The following is a 15,935-nucleotide window of genomic DNA, read 5'->3' as shown; positions in this document are numbered from 1 at the left end:
GCAGGATTACCATTTATCATTAGGAACACACATGCCTTGTGACTTGCAGCCACTGTTTGGCAAGTAATACCCATACTTCACCACCTCTCGTCATGTAAGTGCATGCATTTTTTGCATCAAATCTTCTATGAAGGTAAAATTGAATGCATGCAAAACTAAAGTTATGTTAACAGAATATTATAGTGTATTTGAATGAAAAAATTACCTCGCACCCAAAGCATATACACTCACACACACAAAGAATCACACACACTTGCACAAAACCCTTTAAGTGTGACGCACAAGGAGACAAGGCTACAATGGTCCTCTTATTGTTAATTGGCTGTTTAATCCCAAAGAATGCGTCTGATTAGTCCCCGCCGGTGGGTCAGGATCTTGCTCAACACTCTCCTTCACAATGGAAATGCTGTAACAGAGATCTAGGAGCAGGCACACACACACACACACACACACACACACACACACACACACACACACACACACACACACACACACACACTGCTACATAAATGCACACACTCTTCCCTGGACAAAGGTGCAGACACACAGAGGAGAAATACCCAAATGACCATCAATACAGGTTTTTGCCCAAGGTGACCTCATCTTACCCTCCTCAGGAACACACATGCAGCTCCACTGTAGAGACGCTAACCATAAACAATTGTCAAAAACTGTGTGAGGTAACACAGCATTATGGCACAGGAGGGAACTGTGTGTGAACATTGTGTGTATGTGTGTGTGTGTGTGTGTGTGTGCGTGTGTGTGTGAAGTGAAGTGACACTGATTGCACCTGTTGCTTATTCATGAGAGATGTGTCCTGTCAAAAAGAGGCAAAGACAAACTGCTCAACCATTCGCATTCTAGTATCAGAACCCTTTTAGCATGCTAGCTAGCTAATTAAAAGGACATATGAGAGCAAAGATCTACACAAGGCCCCTTTTCTCACGGGACAAATAAATCTGCTGATACTCACAAACATCTGGCTTTTGTCTGTATTGAAAATGGGTTTAATCAACATTCATTCCTGAGTGAAATGACCCTGCAGTATACACAGATATTCATCTCCTGCACCTATTATTGCAGTGATGTAATTCAAAATAGTGATAATTTGCAGCCCACCTCTAGCACAATGCTATACTACACGTAGTTGGTATTACGTTGGTTATGAGATTTAAAAAGAGAACGGGGCAAAATAGTATAACAAGCAGTGATGCACTCACACTGCCTTCCATGCTGCTTTTCTTACTTTACCGTTTGTCACTTCTGCCAAGGAGATCGTGTTCCTTTGTCCTTTAATGAGATTTCCTTAAAACTATGCAGTTGATTTTCACCAAACTGGGTGATGAGATGTAGTATGGATTGAGGAACAAGCAATTACATTTTTGAGCAGATTAGTCATAGCTAATGTTTTTTACACATTGATATTGTGGGTTGTCTCAAGTTAGGTATGAAATACTTTAAGAACTTGTGATGAGTCACTGTGAAGCCTGAGTTTTTTCTTATTGTGGCAAGGCTGCAAGTGTGACTATGGAACTGGAAACTGTTGTTTCTGGAACCCTTTGAACACCTCCCAGTTTATCATCTTCTGGTGCATTTATGACATTGAATGGAATGACCAGCAAGTAAATCCATCAGCCATCCATTATTTTCTATACCGCTTATCCATTAAGAGTCGTGCACGTGGCGGGGGGGGGGGGGGGGGGGGCTATCCCAGCTGACATTGTGTGAGTGGCGTGGTTCACCCTGGACGGGTCGCCAGTCCATTGCAGGGCCATCAGGAGCACTTAGGGGTTCAGTATCTTGCTCAAGGCTATTTCGACATGGTCACCGGAGGAAGTGATAATTGAACCAGCGACCCTTCCACTGCAAGAAGGCCATTCTACCTCTGAGCCATTCTGACCACCGGCCAATAAAACAAACACAAATTCAAAAGTTTTGAAAATCTGCATGTGTGCAAGTATGTGCTGTGCGAACAGGGTAGAAACTATGCAACTACACTGCCGAGGTTTGGGCATTTACATTTGATTTTCTTCCATAGCTATTAAATGTCAATTATTTTGACCATGTGACAAGATTGTGCCCGTTTAGATATGAGTGTGACAAAGCCCAGTGTACGGGTGAGGTTTATCACATGTTACATCCATCCCAGAGCCCACTGGTGTGGAAATCATAAAATAAACTCAAGATTTCTTGACAATTCAGGCCAGTAAGGGATGAAAAGGAAACACGGACTGCTAAAAGGGTAGATAGATGGGGTCAGAGGTGACTTGGGTCTATATGTGTGTGTTCTTTTGTACGTGTATATTTGTGTGTGTATGTTCTGTAGGAGGTCCAGGCAGGCTGCATCACTGCTGACACACTGCTGCTGGTAAATCCAGCTTAGTGTGTCTAAAACAGGCCTACAAAATCTGCCACAGGGCCCCTAATGCTTGGGCCGCTGTCACCCTCAATCACTCACACACACCTAATCCCCACGCCGTGACCCAACACACACACACACACACACACACACACACACACACACACACACACACACAGTCTGACTACCCGATGCTCTGGACCTATTCAGCTTGGCCGGCAGTCCCAGTACCAGGGGACACCAGCCACAGGGTCAACCTTTCATATTGGAGGAGGGAGGGGTGACAAAGTAAAAAGGGATGAGGTAGGAAAATGATGAAGAGGAAGGTGGAGTGCAAGCATAAGCAGGTGGAGGCAAATGCAGCATATATAGCGTGAGGAGAGCGATGGAGGTGTGCTGACTGACTGAGGTGCTCGACAATTGGGATGAGAGGAAAAGTGGCATGAATGGAGGGGTGAGATGCAGGAAGAAAAGTGCAAGAGAAAGAGTTTGGTGGTGGCAAGATGACGGGGCTCTGATTACTAGTGTGTGAAAAAATGTTACATGATGAAAGGAGATAAAGCAAAATATAAAGGCTCCACTGTTCATTTAGTCTGTAGATCATAGAAATGAACCCTCGCGGACTCTGAACGCCCTCTGCGAACTTTTAAGGTTGCGTGTTTTAGTGGATTAACAGAGAAAAAAATGATACTCATTCATTTAAAGTCACTGAAAACAAAAGAAGAATCTCAGCTGAAAAGTAGCGAGAAGCAAGAGAGAAATTATAACCAGAGATATTTATTTGATGATAAGGTGAAACCATTCATCCTGGAATGCCATTTTTAGCACAATCTACTTACTTTTTTACTGCCACAAATGATCTCATAACCTGACCAATTAAAATCTACATCTCCCACCTCAGACTTCCATCATGTGCTTCAGTCTTTTTTATGCTGATAAGATATGTTTGTTTAATACAAATTTAAGCTGGTATATAGAAACTTTGTCACAGTTAGACCCAGGCGATGGCCAGAGACCTGCTGCCAAGTAAAAACAGCCATTCCTACATACAATATGCATGTGCACATATTAAAACAGTATATGTAGCCTCTCATATTGGAATGAAGAGGTACACATGCCCACTCGTCCCAGTATACATGTTTAAATATAGACCAACATAGATATGTACTATACTTCCCTTTAGTGAGCAAGAACAGGCTCAACAACATCATGATAAAGACACTTCAGTCAGTAAACTATTTTTTGTTTTTCATTGTTTACTGCCTTTGTGCCCCGATAAATCTAATCATTGTGCTCCCAGTCAGAATTAAAAAGGGGTATGAACTATAATTTTTGATAAAAAAAAGGAAATCAAGTGTTTAATCATTTTTTTTCATAATCACTGCTTTTTTCACTGCTTTAATACATTTCATGCGCAGTACTCCAGCTATAGATGTGTAATTTAGAGAGGTGTGTACAACATACAGCACATACATCTACAACACGGTGACAACATGCTGACATGGTGGACTGATTGCATGATTATAGCAAACAACTCTGGATGATTGGAGAGTTCGACCTGTTCCGTGTTTTCTCTGTCCTTGTGCGAAGTGGATGCCGCCTGTTACGGTCCTTACTGATGTCTTGTTTGATGTGTTTTCGCAGGTCTTCATCTGCAGGTGCTGCCAGACACAAGTACGAAGAGACAAACATGAAACATGTCCAACTTCAAGTCGTCAGCGAGACCGGGAGGGAAGAGTTCTACAAATCTGTAGTCATGTAGAAAAAAAGTGTTACTGAAATACTACAAGTAAAAATGCTTTGAAGTGATACTTCACCTAAAAATGTTTATTCTGCCTTCCAAGTAGTCTAAACTATGTCTTGACCTCGAGATGTTTTTTTCTCTCTTGCATCACTTCTTTACTCCAGAATGCAGAAAGAGCCGGTCAAGCATATTTAGCCTGAAGCTAATGGTACGGCTACAAAAAGGCAGAATTTACAAAAAACACATTGTCCAGCATAACTGACTTCTTATTCATCTGAAGGCTCAGAAACCCACGACTACACTGACCTAAGACAATTGACCATTAGCTGTCGGTCACCAGTAGCTTCAAGCTAAATTTACGTGGCTGACTCTTTCTGCATTGTGGAGACACAAAGAAGAAATCCAGGGGAATAAATCTGTGTGAGCTCCAGACATTTATTTGTAAGGAATTTAAAGGTATACTTTTGGTGAAGAATTGCTTTAATTTCAAAATCTTTTTCTCAGAAATACTTAAGAGAACAAGACGTCAAATCAAAATGAGGCACATTTATCTGATTAATGTTAACAAATATGAACGGATCACATATTTTCTGTTAAAAGCCAACTGTTTTTTTAGTCTGCATCTAATCATATTGTTTTAAATTCTCGGTTTACTCAATAGCTCAGTATGATTTTTAAGAGTAATAATGTTTTTATTTTTGTAATACATGCTTATGTAAAATTAGAGGCTTGAAAAATAGCAACACCTAAAAAAGCTGACTACAATAAAATTACAATTTGTAGTTTGTTACTTCTCTAGCAAAATTTACTTTTAAAAATGTTTCATTGTATTCAAAAACCAATTTACTCTCATTGATTTCCCGCAGTTTCTCTAGAATAACTTTAAACAAAGTATATAACGTGACTGGCAAAAAGATTTCAAACACCAGAAGTTAGAAAATTGACGTTTTTTTCCTTCACAGGCCAAAACTCCAAGAGGGGAAAGTACAGTCGGCCACAAGCTAAAAGCAAACGCATGACGTTATTAAAATGCCTTTTGTCACCTGGAGGCTAAAAGTAATCGTGATGAAGGTAATTTGGCCCCTGTACCCCACTTTGGGCAGCCTTGGTCTGGTAGCATTAAGGAGAATCACTGACAATCACTGATGCTCACCAGAGTGACACACGTTGACCCTGATTGGGTCACCGGACATATTATTTAGATTTTTAATAAGCCCTCATTAATATTCTTCAGTTTTACTTTCAGACATGGAATTCAATAAATTACAGGCTTTATCTCAATTCTGTCACAAATCACCACTGTAGTTACTGCACCATCAAAAAATGCCCACCATGATTGTGTTAGCCTTTAAGGTAAGTAAAGACAGGAAAACTCTGGTTGATGTTGAGCATTGTTAGTTGAGAATTATTTGTTTTATATGTAGAGTTTAATGTGGATTTTTATTTTATTCAATGTGTTTGAATAAAAGTAATTCAAAATTATTCTCTGTTTTTATTATAAAGTAAAAGAAGATAGATCTTGAGTCAAAGTCTGGTTATGTTTGTGTGTGACATTCACTAATTGAAGATGACAGTGAGCCGTATCCTCGAACTGGTGGGTCAGAGTGACGGATACACACACACATAAATAGATGTCAAGGCAGGATTGACTGTCTGTGCACACACACACACACACAAACACAAACACACACACACACACACACAAGTACACATGCAATCGCCAAATACTAGGAAGAGAAACTCTTCACAAGACTCAAAATAGATTTCTCTAAATAGAAAAGTACAAACAGAAACATTGAATTGTGTTATGAAATACCAGAATTTTGAAGCAGACACTAGAGTGCCATCTATTGGTCAGAGGAAGTAGCTCACCCTAACATAGAACACTACATAGCAGACAACCCATGTAAGGATGATAAAGACTGATAGATGTTGAGAATTACAAGTACTTTTATTTTTGCGGTTAAAATAGATTTTAAAAAAACACGAGTGATACTCACCATTGTGTTGATACAACTCACTGAACTATGACACATGTAAAACTATTAACAGTTATGATATGGTTGAGAGGGGCTGCACGGTGGTGCAGTGGTCAGCACTGTGGCCTCACAGCAAGAAGGTTCTGGGTTCGAGTCCCGGCTCGGGCATGGGATCTTTCTGTGTGGAGTCTCCATGTTCTCCCTGTGCCTGTGTGGGTTCTCTCTGGTACTCCAGCTTCCTCCCACCATCCAAAAACATGCATTTGGGGACGAGGCTGATTGATACTCTAAATTGACCGTAGGTATGAATGTGAGAGTGAATGATTGTTCGTCTCTCAATGTGTTGGCCCTGCGATGGACTGGCGACCTGTCCAGGGTGAACCCCGCCTCTCGCCCGTTGACGCTGGGATAGGCTCCAGCCCCCCCGCGACCCTTGATGTGTAGGAATAAGCGGAAGATGACGATGGATATGGTTGAGATTCATTACGTGTTTCACTTCCTTCTACACCAGAGAACTGCCCATCCAACCACCAGTGACAAGGAGTCTGGCAACTAAATATCTCACTGACGCCATCTGCTGTTCAACAAGGGGAATGTTGTTTAAGAGCTTTGACAGTCATCAAACTTGAAAAGAGTAAAGGAGTTACAGTGGGTTTGACATTTAGTCCAAAGGACATTTTTATTGCAATGTTTGAAGTGTGGAGATGACAAGAAGGGTTGTGTTATAACCGTATGGCTCTAAATAAGATGTCTGTATGGAACCATGAGTCAAGACAAACACACTACGATATTAATTAAACTTTACATCGGAGGCAGAAGGTCACACAATGTCTGTTGTTTTAGCACGTTTTCACACTTGCATATGAAAGAGCTCACTTAAAAAGTCTAGTAAAACGTAACAAATCATATCCAAGATGTCCACAAAGTGTCCAAACTGCTGATGAATCACACAAGAGCACATGGAAAAATAACATGAGTGCTGAAACGACACCTTCACTCCCGCTCTGCAATGGCAACCAGGTGGGCTTCTATCTCTGACTCAGACAGAGTCCTAGTGGAGGAAATATGACAAAGAGAAAAGTGAGGGGGGTGGGGAAGCAATACGAGCAAACCATCCAAATGCCTCATTCAGGAGAGGATAAATAACTCCAAATCAGCGCCGCTGACATCAACATACTGTACAAGCCTGACCACATGAATGTAAAAAAAAAAAGTTAAAAAAATTACTAAAGGATTTGCAAAGGAAAAAAAAAAAGTCAACCAACAAGCTAAGGGATAATCCTCTAGATTAGCAGGTTCTTGTTGGGCCTCAGCATCCGTCACCATCAATGGCTACACTTCTTTGCACATTAATGTTACACTATCATTCTGAACATTCCAATATTTGGTAATTTAACAGCATATTGTGGTTGGATTTTCAGAATTTGACCTTTTTTAGCATTTATCATTTCTATCCTGTGGACATGTGTACAGTGTATTCTGAATATGCATCTCTTGCCAAGCTAGTCGGACCACGTGCAGCTAGAAGTGAACAGGAATGTGTATCTTCCTCAGCCATGAGAACACTTCAGTCAGAATATAGTACTTTGGGAATAAAGGCAGAAATCTGAATAATAGTGGAATATTGAGTGCATGTAAATGTAACTGGTGTGAATTTATCAAGCTACTTCTAGGTTACCTGAACTTTGGTTTGTCTTTGGTGACCACACCAACCTCCAGCTCATTGGCCTTAAAGTCCAGGGACAGCACCGACGACAGGCAGGATATGGCCAACTGCCAACACAGAGGGGCTTCAGTGAGCGGGTCAATAACTCATGCATACATTCAACGCAATTTTGGAAATCTGCTCGGGTATTTGGAGTGTAAACACATGTCCAGATGTTGGCTTAACAGGAGGCAAGAGGGTCCGACGGCGGCCTTTATCCCGACCTGTTGATTCAGCGTAACTAACCCTACCTGTACGGTCCTGTCATGGGTCAGATCAAGCTTTTTCTTCACTTTCTTCTCCAGGTAGCTGTTGGCCTCTGTCTGTTTGGCGCCGACTGCTGTGGCTCTGAAGCCGCAGTAGTAGCCTGCTGGGTCGCATTTATACAGGACGGGACCCTGCTGGGGGTCTATAGCCACCATGATCATACCTGTAAAGGGGGGGGGGGGGGGCGGGGGCGATCACAAGAGGGTGTGAGTATGGGGTTCCTGTTCCAGAGGATGAATGTTTGAGCTTGACGGTGCAGTAAATGTACACACAGAGTTGTACAATAAAAGGCTACGTGTACATTTACTGGTGAAAGTGTACATTTTCTCAAATCTGATTTTTAAAGGCAAACCAAGCAGCATGATTGGAACCTACGAGTAGAATCATTTATATTCCACTGCTTATCTATGCAAGTAATTTAAGTTCAAACACAACGCTAAAAAATATGGGAGTTTGCACTTATTTAGAAGGGCTATCTACAACATTTCCATATAGATGTATTGGCAGTTTATATTCACGGCATCATAATAGGTTAAAAATCGAATTTATGTACTTTTGTGACATGTAGGAGTACTCAGAAATATTTCAGAAGTATTTGTAGCTGAACAACTTCATTTTAAGACCCTACGTGATACATTTTAGGAGACAGATGTGAGTCAGGTGTAGAAGTAGAACCATACAATTATTTTTTACCTCTCTTTTTCACTATCCTTGTTTAGTGTGTGCTGGATACTTTATAAAACATAATTGTTCTGTACAAAGTTCTTTGTGTATCCAAGTAACTGTTAACATGTTACTGATCTCAAATATTCAGCAGACACATGTATCATGTATCCAACTTGTGAAATTGAAAAAAAAAATACTTGCATAATTCATACTGTAGATTCTGGGGTGAAATAGATATATAATGAGGATTATTACATCATAGGCTCAGCTATGGGTGCATGGATAGTGTTGAGCATCATAAAAACCCTCAGAATTACTGGGGACGATGACAATTAAGTGCACTCCCTTACAGGCTGGTGTGTTCCTTTAAGTCAGGGAATGTTATATTTGAGGAGTTATGATACAATTCACTATGCATAGAGTCAGATGAGGAATTTAAGGAGTCACTCACAGCAGCCGAGAGGCCTCATTTCAGCATTCTGCGTGTAGACCTGGGAGATATCAGCCAGTTTACGACACAACACTTCAGCCACAATGTCATAGCCAAACTTGTATTTCCACTCTCCGGCTTCCACTCGCGCCCGATGGACCTGGGAACGACTGTCCGCTGAGCACAACACATGAGGACAGAACAAGATGAGACATCCTGAGCATCACGGAATTTTCAATGAATCACCTAAAAAGTGTGATTATGGACATAAAAAAAGGAAAACATGTTTATCAGTTAGTTAGTTTATAAATCCTAAGCAAAAAAGAATGACATTTGAAAAATTTGAAAATGTAGACGCCTACATTTTTTTCATGAAGATCTTCAGGTAAACTCTTAGAGCAGAAGCAGTCGTCTTGATACTATTACATCATAGTGACTTATGCTGTGACGTGAACACGTACCGTTGTGGCCGGTCATCACACAGCCGATACAAGGGGTCAGTTTGAACATGTTGGTCACAGTGGAAGAGTCCAGCAGCTTGTCCTGCAGATGTCAAAGGTCACAGAGTCAAACTCTACTCACACTGACATGTCGGCCATTGTGTGTGTGTGTGTGTGTGTGTGATTGCATGCTAACACTTGGGGATTTGTCTGATGTGTTAAGTATGCTGAATTGATAAAGAGCAGTAATAAAGGGTTAACTACGCTTCAGTATTATTCAGCACTCTTGCCTATAACAACACATTAACTAACTGTTGTTAGTGCAGCAGATCAAATGCTAAGTTCGACCAACCAACTATCTGGTCTGTTGAAGTTTAGGGACCAAAAGTTGTGTACATCATGCAACAAGGGCATGTATTTCATACCGAGTTCTCAAAAAAAAAAGCATGTGTATTGTTATATTTGCTCTTTTGAATTTTGACTGAGTGTCAAGAACAATATTGTGATATTAGACATTGAAATCAACGGATACTGGACCAAATAACAGGAACGCTGCAATACAACAGGTTTTATCCACCTTGTGTTGGCAGTAAAAGTTCGCCAAGGTGAACGTGGCGTCTGATTTAGAAATGTGAGAATTAAAGCCGTAAATGCAGATGCGCCAAGTCAGCACACCACCGAAGACACGACGCTGTGAGGCTTCACCGTTTCGCTTCCTCTCACATCATCATCACTATCTTGCCAGCGACCCTGTGTGTGTATCTGTGTGTGTGTGTGTGTGTGTGTGTGTGCGTGTGTGTGTGTCTGTGTGTGATATCTTACAGGTATTTTCTTCTGTGTGACCACCACAGCGCTGTCTGTCCCTCGGACTCCCACTGATGTCAGCCCGCTGTGGGAAATGGCTTTGAAGGCATACTCTGAACACACAAGAGGAGTACTTTTGAGTACTTTTACTTAGAATAATTTTAGCTTCCTGATTATTTTACATCTTTTTTTTTTCTCTCTGGTTACTTTTCAGTATTCAAGTATTTCAATTTTGGGGAACTTGTCACATACCACTTTCATAAAAAAAAAATAGAAGTTGGTGGGGGGGCACAATTGTGTACCCTTTAGTTCACATTATTCCCTTTCTGTTGGTCAACAGGTGTACTTCTGTAAACCTGCACAGAGCTGGTCTTGTTCCTCCATTTGCTGAACTCTACATTCGCCACAAACTAACATAAATACTGTGTAACGACGTTAGCCCTTTACCTAATCTGAGGTTACTGGTGGTGTTTATTAAAAATAATTCTGCCCTGTCTAGAGAGATTCTGCGGTGTCCATTTTTTCTGCTGCACGTCCCATAGAAACAGATTTAGTTTAGAACAATGCGTAATTGTTTCCACCTGTGAAGTAATTATGAATAGTAAGAAGTGAAAAATAAACACAATTTTTGTAAATTCCCCACAGCATTTTACGAGAACCAATAATGATAATAGTCCAGTGACAGTGTCTCACCGACTTGATAGAGGCGGCCCTCCGGAGAGAAGATGGTGATGTGTCGGTCAAAACCTGCGTTAGCACCGCGGGACATACTTCTCCGAGTGAGCTCAGATGAACCCCGCAGACTTACTTGTCCCCGTCGCACTGAAAACCGGCAAAATACTTTATTTAGAGACTCGGTGGACAGCAGACAACGTGTCTGTTTTGCTGTAACTAAGTTTCTTCCCGGAGAGACTTTTTTTTTTTACTTTCTCTTTCAGTTACTACAGTACAGCTCCATGAACAGGGGCGGTCATTACTATTGGACGGGAGCAATAAGGAAGTGAGGTGACTCCGCCAGTAAGATTGGCCCCTTAATTATCACGAGTCTGGTGACTTCTTTTTTGTAAAGACATGTCAGCAGAGACGTTAGTGGGAGGGTTGGATGAATAAGAGCCAGACATAAGGATCCTCCTGGTGGGTGCCACTTCTGGATCTGGTGGCCCCCAGCACATACAGCCAAATGTCAGGCCGTAGGGTGGGTTTCTGTCTCAGCGATAAGAAGCGCAGGAGGATGAACCTGGATGCTTTTACACACTTCTGTGCGTAAGTTTACTGCCTTTTATTTCTTGAATTCACTTAAATGTACCGTAACGTAAATAGCCTACTGATACATGTATTACGAATAAATTCATATTTCAACAATGGATACTGGTCAGGAAATGTGTGAAAAATAACATTTTAAATGGTGCAACTTGTAAAAAGTGATGAAATCTTCTAATATGATGCATATTTCTAGTGTATAATAGTCATAACACAGTAATAACATGTAAGTAATAACTTTCCTGCAGGGGCCACGGTGTGGAAGTGGTGGAGGTGAGTGTTTTTCCTCTGTTAAATCATTACAGCTGAATGTGAGACACTATAGATTTGTGTAAAGGAGATGATTTTAAACCGCTCGTGTATTTACATGTGCCTTTGTGAACAGAGACTCATACATAGCACAGTGGCATTTCCTTCTGGAGGTTAATCACACTCACATGTGTCATGTCCAGATGTCCACAACTTTAGCAATCCATGTCACTGCCACCTGCAGCCACCTCCTGCAGGGGCGGAACCACTTACAATGGCTGCCTGGTTGGAGAGTCTTTGACATTTGTTAGCACGTTTTAGATTTCATTTTGACAATATTTGCACCGAAATGTTAGCCTTAGGCTCCAGCAGTGATAGTGCTACGATGTTTTGAAAGGATGCACCAGTCCACCAGTGGCCTGGCCGTACATCGGCCATATTAAGCAGCATATTGATCTATGAAACTTTGTCACTGTCATCAAACTGCCCACACTTAATCACAGCAAGTAGCTGACTCAGGGTTTAGTTCCACAGTAACTCTGTCCTCAAGTCAAAGAGCACACGACTTGGGACTTGGTGCTCACTGAGTGTCAGAGTCAGTGTCTGAAAACTGGTGCAGTTCTGGTATTTTAACAGGCCTAATATGTAAAAAAAAAAAAAAAAAAAAAAAAGATTTTTCTTCCATCACAGATTGATTTAACTCAACCACTAGCACCCCAGGGACCCTTTGACGTTATTGTTCACAAGCTGTCTGATGTCATCGTGGAGGCAGAGCACGACAGCCAGTCGCAGCAGCTCCTGGCCAACTTCCAGGTAAAACACATACTTGCTGCTGTGTACTATAACAGAAGTGAGGGGAAACAATGTGGTTAAGCTGGATGTTTCTGTCTTTTTCATCTCAGAGTTACTTGTCAGCTCACTCAAGCACAGTTCTTCTGGACCCCCTCCCTGCTATGACCCAGCTACTAGACCGCTTTGCCTCCTATCAGATCATGAGCAAGCTGCAAAATTCCCTACGAGGTCGAAGATATGGAATAAATAGTGTCAGCAAAGTATAGTTAACTACGTTGGTATAGAAATTAACTCCTTGTATTTGACAGACTGGCGTATTTGCAGTCCTCCGTACCTGGAGATCCACGGCGCTAGTGACCTGTCATCCATTCAAGAGGCAGTGATGCGCCAGGGCCTGAGCTTCCCCCTCAGTCAGTTCACCACTCCTCTAGTTTTTACTTTTCATTGCTGCCCACAAAGCTTGAAATCTCAAAGGTGGCATTTGAAAGACATGACAGCCTCTTCTTCCCTACAACAAAACCCAACTTCATTCTCTATGATTTTGTTTCTTTTAGTTTGTAAAACTAGAGTGGCACATGGCTGTCTCTCCCATGAGGTTAGAGGTTTTCTTTTCTGTTACAATCAAGTTGAGTTCTTTCTGTTTACCTGCTTGCTTGTCCTTTGTTCTGCTACTGAAGTCTTCCGTCTCTCTGTAGATGTCTCTTATTTTCAGTGCTACCAGTCTGGCCAACATCCACCCTCCCTGTGTGCTCCAGAGCTTTGTCAACCACGGAGCAGTTCTGCATAAGGTGTTTGTGGTAGGAGACAGACACTTCTGCGTTGAAAGACCCTCGCTCAAGAACTTCCCTTCTGGTCCATCTGGTCAGTCAAACTCCTTCCATTCCTTCATTCTTCTGTGTTTTTGTTTTTTTTTTCCTTTTGACATGTATTATCTCCTCTATCTTACTTTGGAAGTTACGTTTTCAGTGGCATTTGTTTGTCAGCAAGATTATTCAAAAATATATGTAAATTAATCATAGTGGGGTCGAGTAGTGTGGGCCAGGGAAGAATCATTAAATTTGGGGCTGGATAAGTCATGGCATCAATTGTTGGCAGCAGAATTTTTATTGTTTTATACACTGTAATGTCCTCCTTCAAGTAGGTTGACCAGGTCCATCTCAAATTTAATCAGAAAGGTCTTGACTTGGGGATGGGTTACAGTGAAATTTACAATCATTCTGTTCTGGATGTATCGTTAACCGTTTTTGAAATGGCAGCCAGACATGAAGATATCTAAGTTGCTGAACTGAAGTAATTGCAACACCAAGTGGTTACAGGAAGTAAACCTGATATAAGAAACATCATTTGATTCTCTGATACTCTGTGCTGACTTCATGTGATGCCATGACATCCATCCATCCGTCCATTTTCTATACTGCTTATCTGTTAAGGGTTGTGGGGGGTGTGTGTGTGTGTGTGTGGGGGGGGGGGGCTGGAGTCGATCCCAGCTGACATTGGGTGAGAGAAGGGGTTCACCCTGGACGGGTCGCCAGTCTGTCGCAGAGCCAGCAGGAGCAATTAGGAGCAATTAGGAGCTCAGTATCTTGCTCAAGGATACTTTGACATGGTCTCAGGGGAAGTGAGAATTGAACCAGCAACCCCTCAGTTGCTCGACGGCCACTCTACCTCTGAGCCATGCTGTCCTTTGATGCCACGACATGATATAAGATTGTGTTCTCTAGTACCACCTGGTGGACCCAGGAAGTGATATTTTCTTTGCTCCTTCATGTAGAATTCAGTTAACAGGTTTCACTCTCTCGTACACCATAGAACATGTGTGCACTCTTCCTTTCTTGTTTGTTGTATTTGTGCTCTTCTGCACTCCAACTGTAGTTTCTCTCTACCTGCAGACAGGAAAACCATCTTCTTCAACAGCCATCAGGTTTCAAAACCAGAGTCGAGCTCTGATCTCACAGCTGTGAGCATTTCAAACTACACTACAAACCATAAAGGATTTGTTTCATGCTCACATTCTTTGGCTTTTATGAGGTCGTGTATTTAGCATATTTCTAGGCTAAACTCGACCTAAAAGCATCTCTCCTTTTCACAAAGCTGGATGAGCAGATGCCGTGCTTGCCTCCTCCAAGTTCTGAGGCCTTGGCTGCCCTGGTCAGAGAGCTCCGGGTCCAGCTGGGTATGGCCCTGTTCGGCGTGGATGTCATCATCAACATACACACCCACACTCTCACCGTCATCGACATCAACATCTTCCCAGGTACCTACAAGGATAGGCAAAGTCTCACACTTTGGCAAAGCGATATCCTGATACTCTTTTCCCCCCGTCAGGGTACGAGGGTGTGCCCCAGTTCTTCTCGTCTTTGCTCAGTCACATTGAGTGTGTATTAGAAAAAACAGCGTATGCTGGCTCTGAATCAGCGCAAAGTACTGATGGCGCTGCAACGAGGGACCTCTAAGTCTGCTCAGGACAAGAACATTAACAGTGCGGTGATTCTTCAGCTTTCTTTGCACATCTTTCTGTCATGGGACCTTTTTTCCAAGGCATTTATTATTTATTTGTAATTACAGAAACATCTTAAGTTTCTTTAAAATGTATCCCCTGTAAACACTATGGCCAAAAAAAAATAGTCAACATATTATCCTTTAATACACTTTGTTTATTGATTAACAGGTAGCATAGAGGATACAGCAGGCACAAAATACAGCACTCTGATTGGCCAGTAATATTACAAATGGTGTTTTCTTGTTGTTTGAAATGTCCTCTATGGCCTTATGTCACCCCTCCAGCCAAGACACACCGTGCATCTTTCTTGCTGGTTTGTGAGATATATTTTTGCACTAATATAGAAAAAACAAAACTACAGTACATTAATATTTGTCTCATCTTTGGAACAGACAGTCATGAGCTCATTAACTGGAAGTGTGTGTGTTTGTGTGTGTGTTATTACTGTGTTGTTGTTTTTTTAACACCAGTTGAGCAGCTAACTCACCTTTGTTCAAATGTAATCTTGGCTGCGTAGAAAAAAAGATTTTATTTGCTATATGAGTACTATATGATGCATTTTGATTACATATTAAAATACATGTAATAGTTGGACTTACTTGGCTTATTATTGCATTCACATGTGCTGTAGTCTACATTGTGTTATTGCAGTTAAGTGGACCTCCACTACTAACCCTGTTAATCCTGCGCATTGTGCGTTTCTAGCCAGTGTTCTCCAGGGGGCGCTGTTGCTTCGTATT

General features: G+C 41.6%; 2 protein-coding genes and 1 long non-coding RNA gene across 4 annotated transcripts in view; 2 read left to right on the top strand and 1 right to left on the bottom strand.

The window, feature by feature from the left end:
- The window catches only part of LOC147254326 (uncharacterized), an 11,563-nt gene extending 5,978 nt beyond the window's left edge, over positions 1-5,585 (top strand). For both annotated transcript variants that reach the window (XR_015118147.1, XR_015118146.1), the window contains exon 2: positions 4,004-5,585. This is a non-coding gene — a long non-coding RNA (uncharacterized LOC147254326). The remainder of the gene's footprint in view (positions 1-4,003) is intronic.
- Positions 5,586-6,741: 1,156 nt separating this feature from the next.
- LOC147254325 (proteasome subunit alpha type-6-like) lies at positions 6,742-11,360 on the bottom strand. Its single transcript, XM_086215947.1, has 7 exons — positions 11,088-11,360; positions 10,413-10,507; positions 9,612-9,693; positions 9,172-9,327; positions 8,039-8,217; positions 7,761-7,855; positions 6,742-7,133 (listed from the first exon to the last, which is right to left on the bottom strand). Exons 1-7 carry the CDS (start codon positions 11,161-11,163, stop codon positions 7,076-7,078), a joined length of 741 nt encoding a protein of 246 aa, XP_086072073.1. The 5' UTR covers positions 11,164-11,360; the 3' UTR covers positions 6,742-7,075.
- A 214-nt stretch (positions 11,361-11,574) lies between these two features.
- Positions 11,575-15,639, top strand: LOC147254324 (inositol-tetrakisphosphate 1-kinase-like). The gene is made up of 10 exons (XM_086215941.1): positions 11,575-11,657; positions 11,903-11,927; positions 12,594-12,716; positions 12,806-12,923; positions 13,004-13,105; positions 13,250-13,290; positions 13,391-13,556; positions 14,585-14,652; positions 14,787-14,949; positions 15,021-15,639. Exons 1-10 carry the CDS (start codon positions 11,575-11,577, stop codon positions 15,146-15,148), a joined length of 1,017 nt encoding a protein of 338 aa, XP_086072067.1. The 3' UTR covers positions 15,149-15,639.
- The last annotated feature ends 296 nt before the right edge of the window (positions 15,640-15,935 follow it).

Source organism: Aulostomus chinensis, chromosome 10, assembly GCF_037954235.1.
Source record: "Aulostomus chinensis isolate RoL2024-O1b breed Wild chromosome 10, RoL_Achi_v1.0, whole genome shotgun sequence".
Lineage (NCBI taxonomy): Eukaryota > Metazoa > Chordata > Actinopteri > Syngnathiformes > Aulostomidae > Aulostomus > Aulostomus chinensis.
Note: the sequence above shows the minus strand (reverse complement) of the source record. Positions and strands in the feature narration are given on the sequence as shown.

Coding starts and splice junctions, on each gene's coding strand:
- LOC147254324 (XM_086215941.1), top strand. CDS start 11,575: ATGTCAGGCCGTAGGGTGGGTTTCTGTCTCAGCGATAAGAAGCGCAGG. Junction 12,717..12,805: donor AGCTCCTGGCCAACTTCCAG/GTAAAACACATA, acceptor TTTTCATCTCAG/AGTTACTTGTCAGCTCACTC. Junction 13,106..13,249: donor GGGCCTGAGCTTCCCCCTCA/GTCAGTTCACCA, acceptor TGTTTCTTTTAG/TTTGTAAAACTAGAGTGGCA.
- LOC147254325 (XM_086215947.1), bottom strand. CDS start 11,163: ATGTCCCGCGGTGCTAACGCAGGTTTTGACCGACACATCACCATCTTC. Junction 9,694..10,412: donor TCACACAGAAGAAAATACCT/GTAAGATATCAC, acceptor TGACATCTGCAG/GACAAGCTGCTGGACTCTTC. Junction 8,218..9,171: donor AATGAGGCCTCTCGGCTGCT/GTGAGTGACTCC, acceptor CCCCCTTTACAG/GTATGATCATGGTGGCTATA.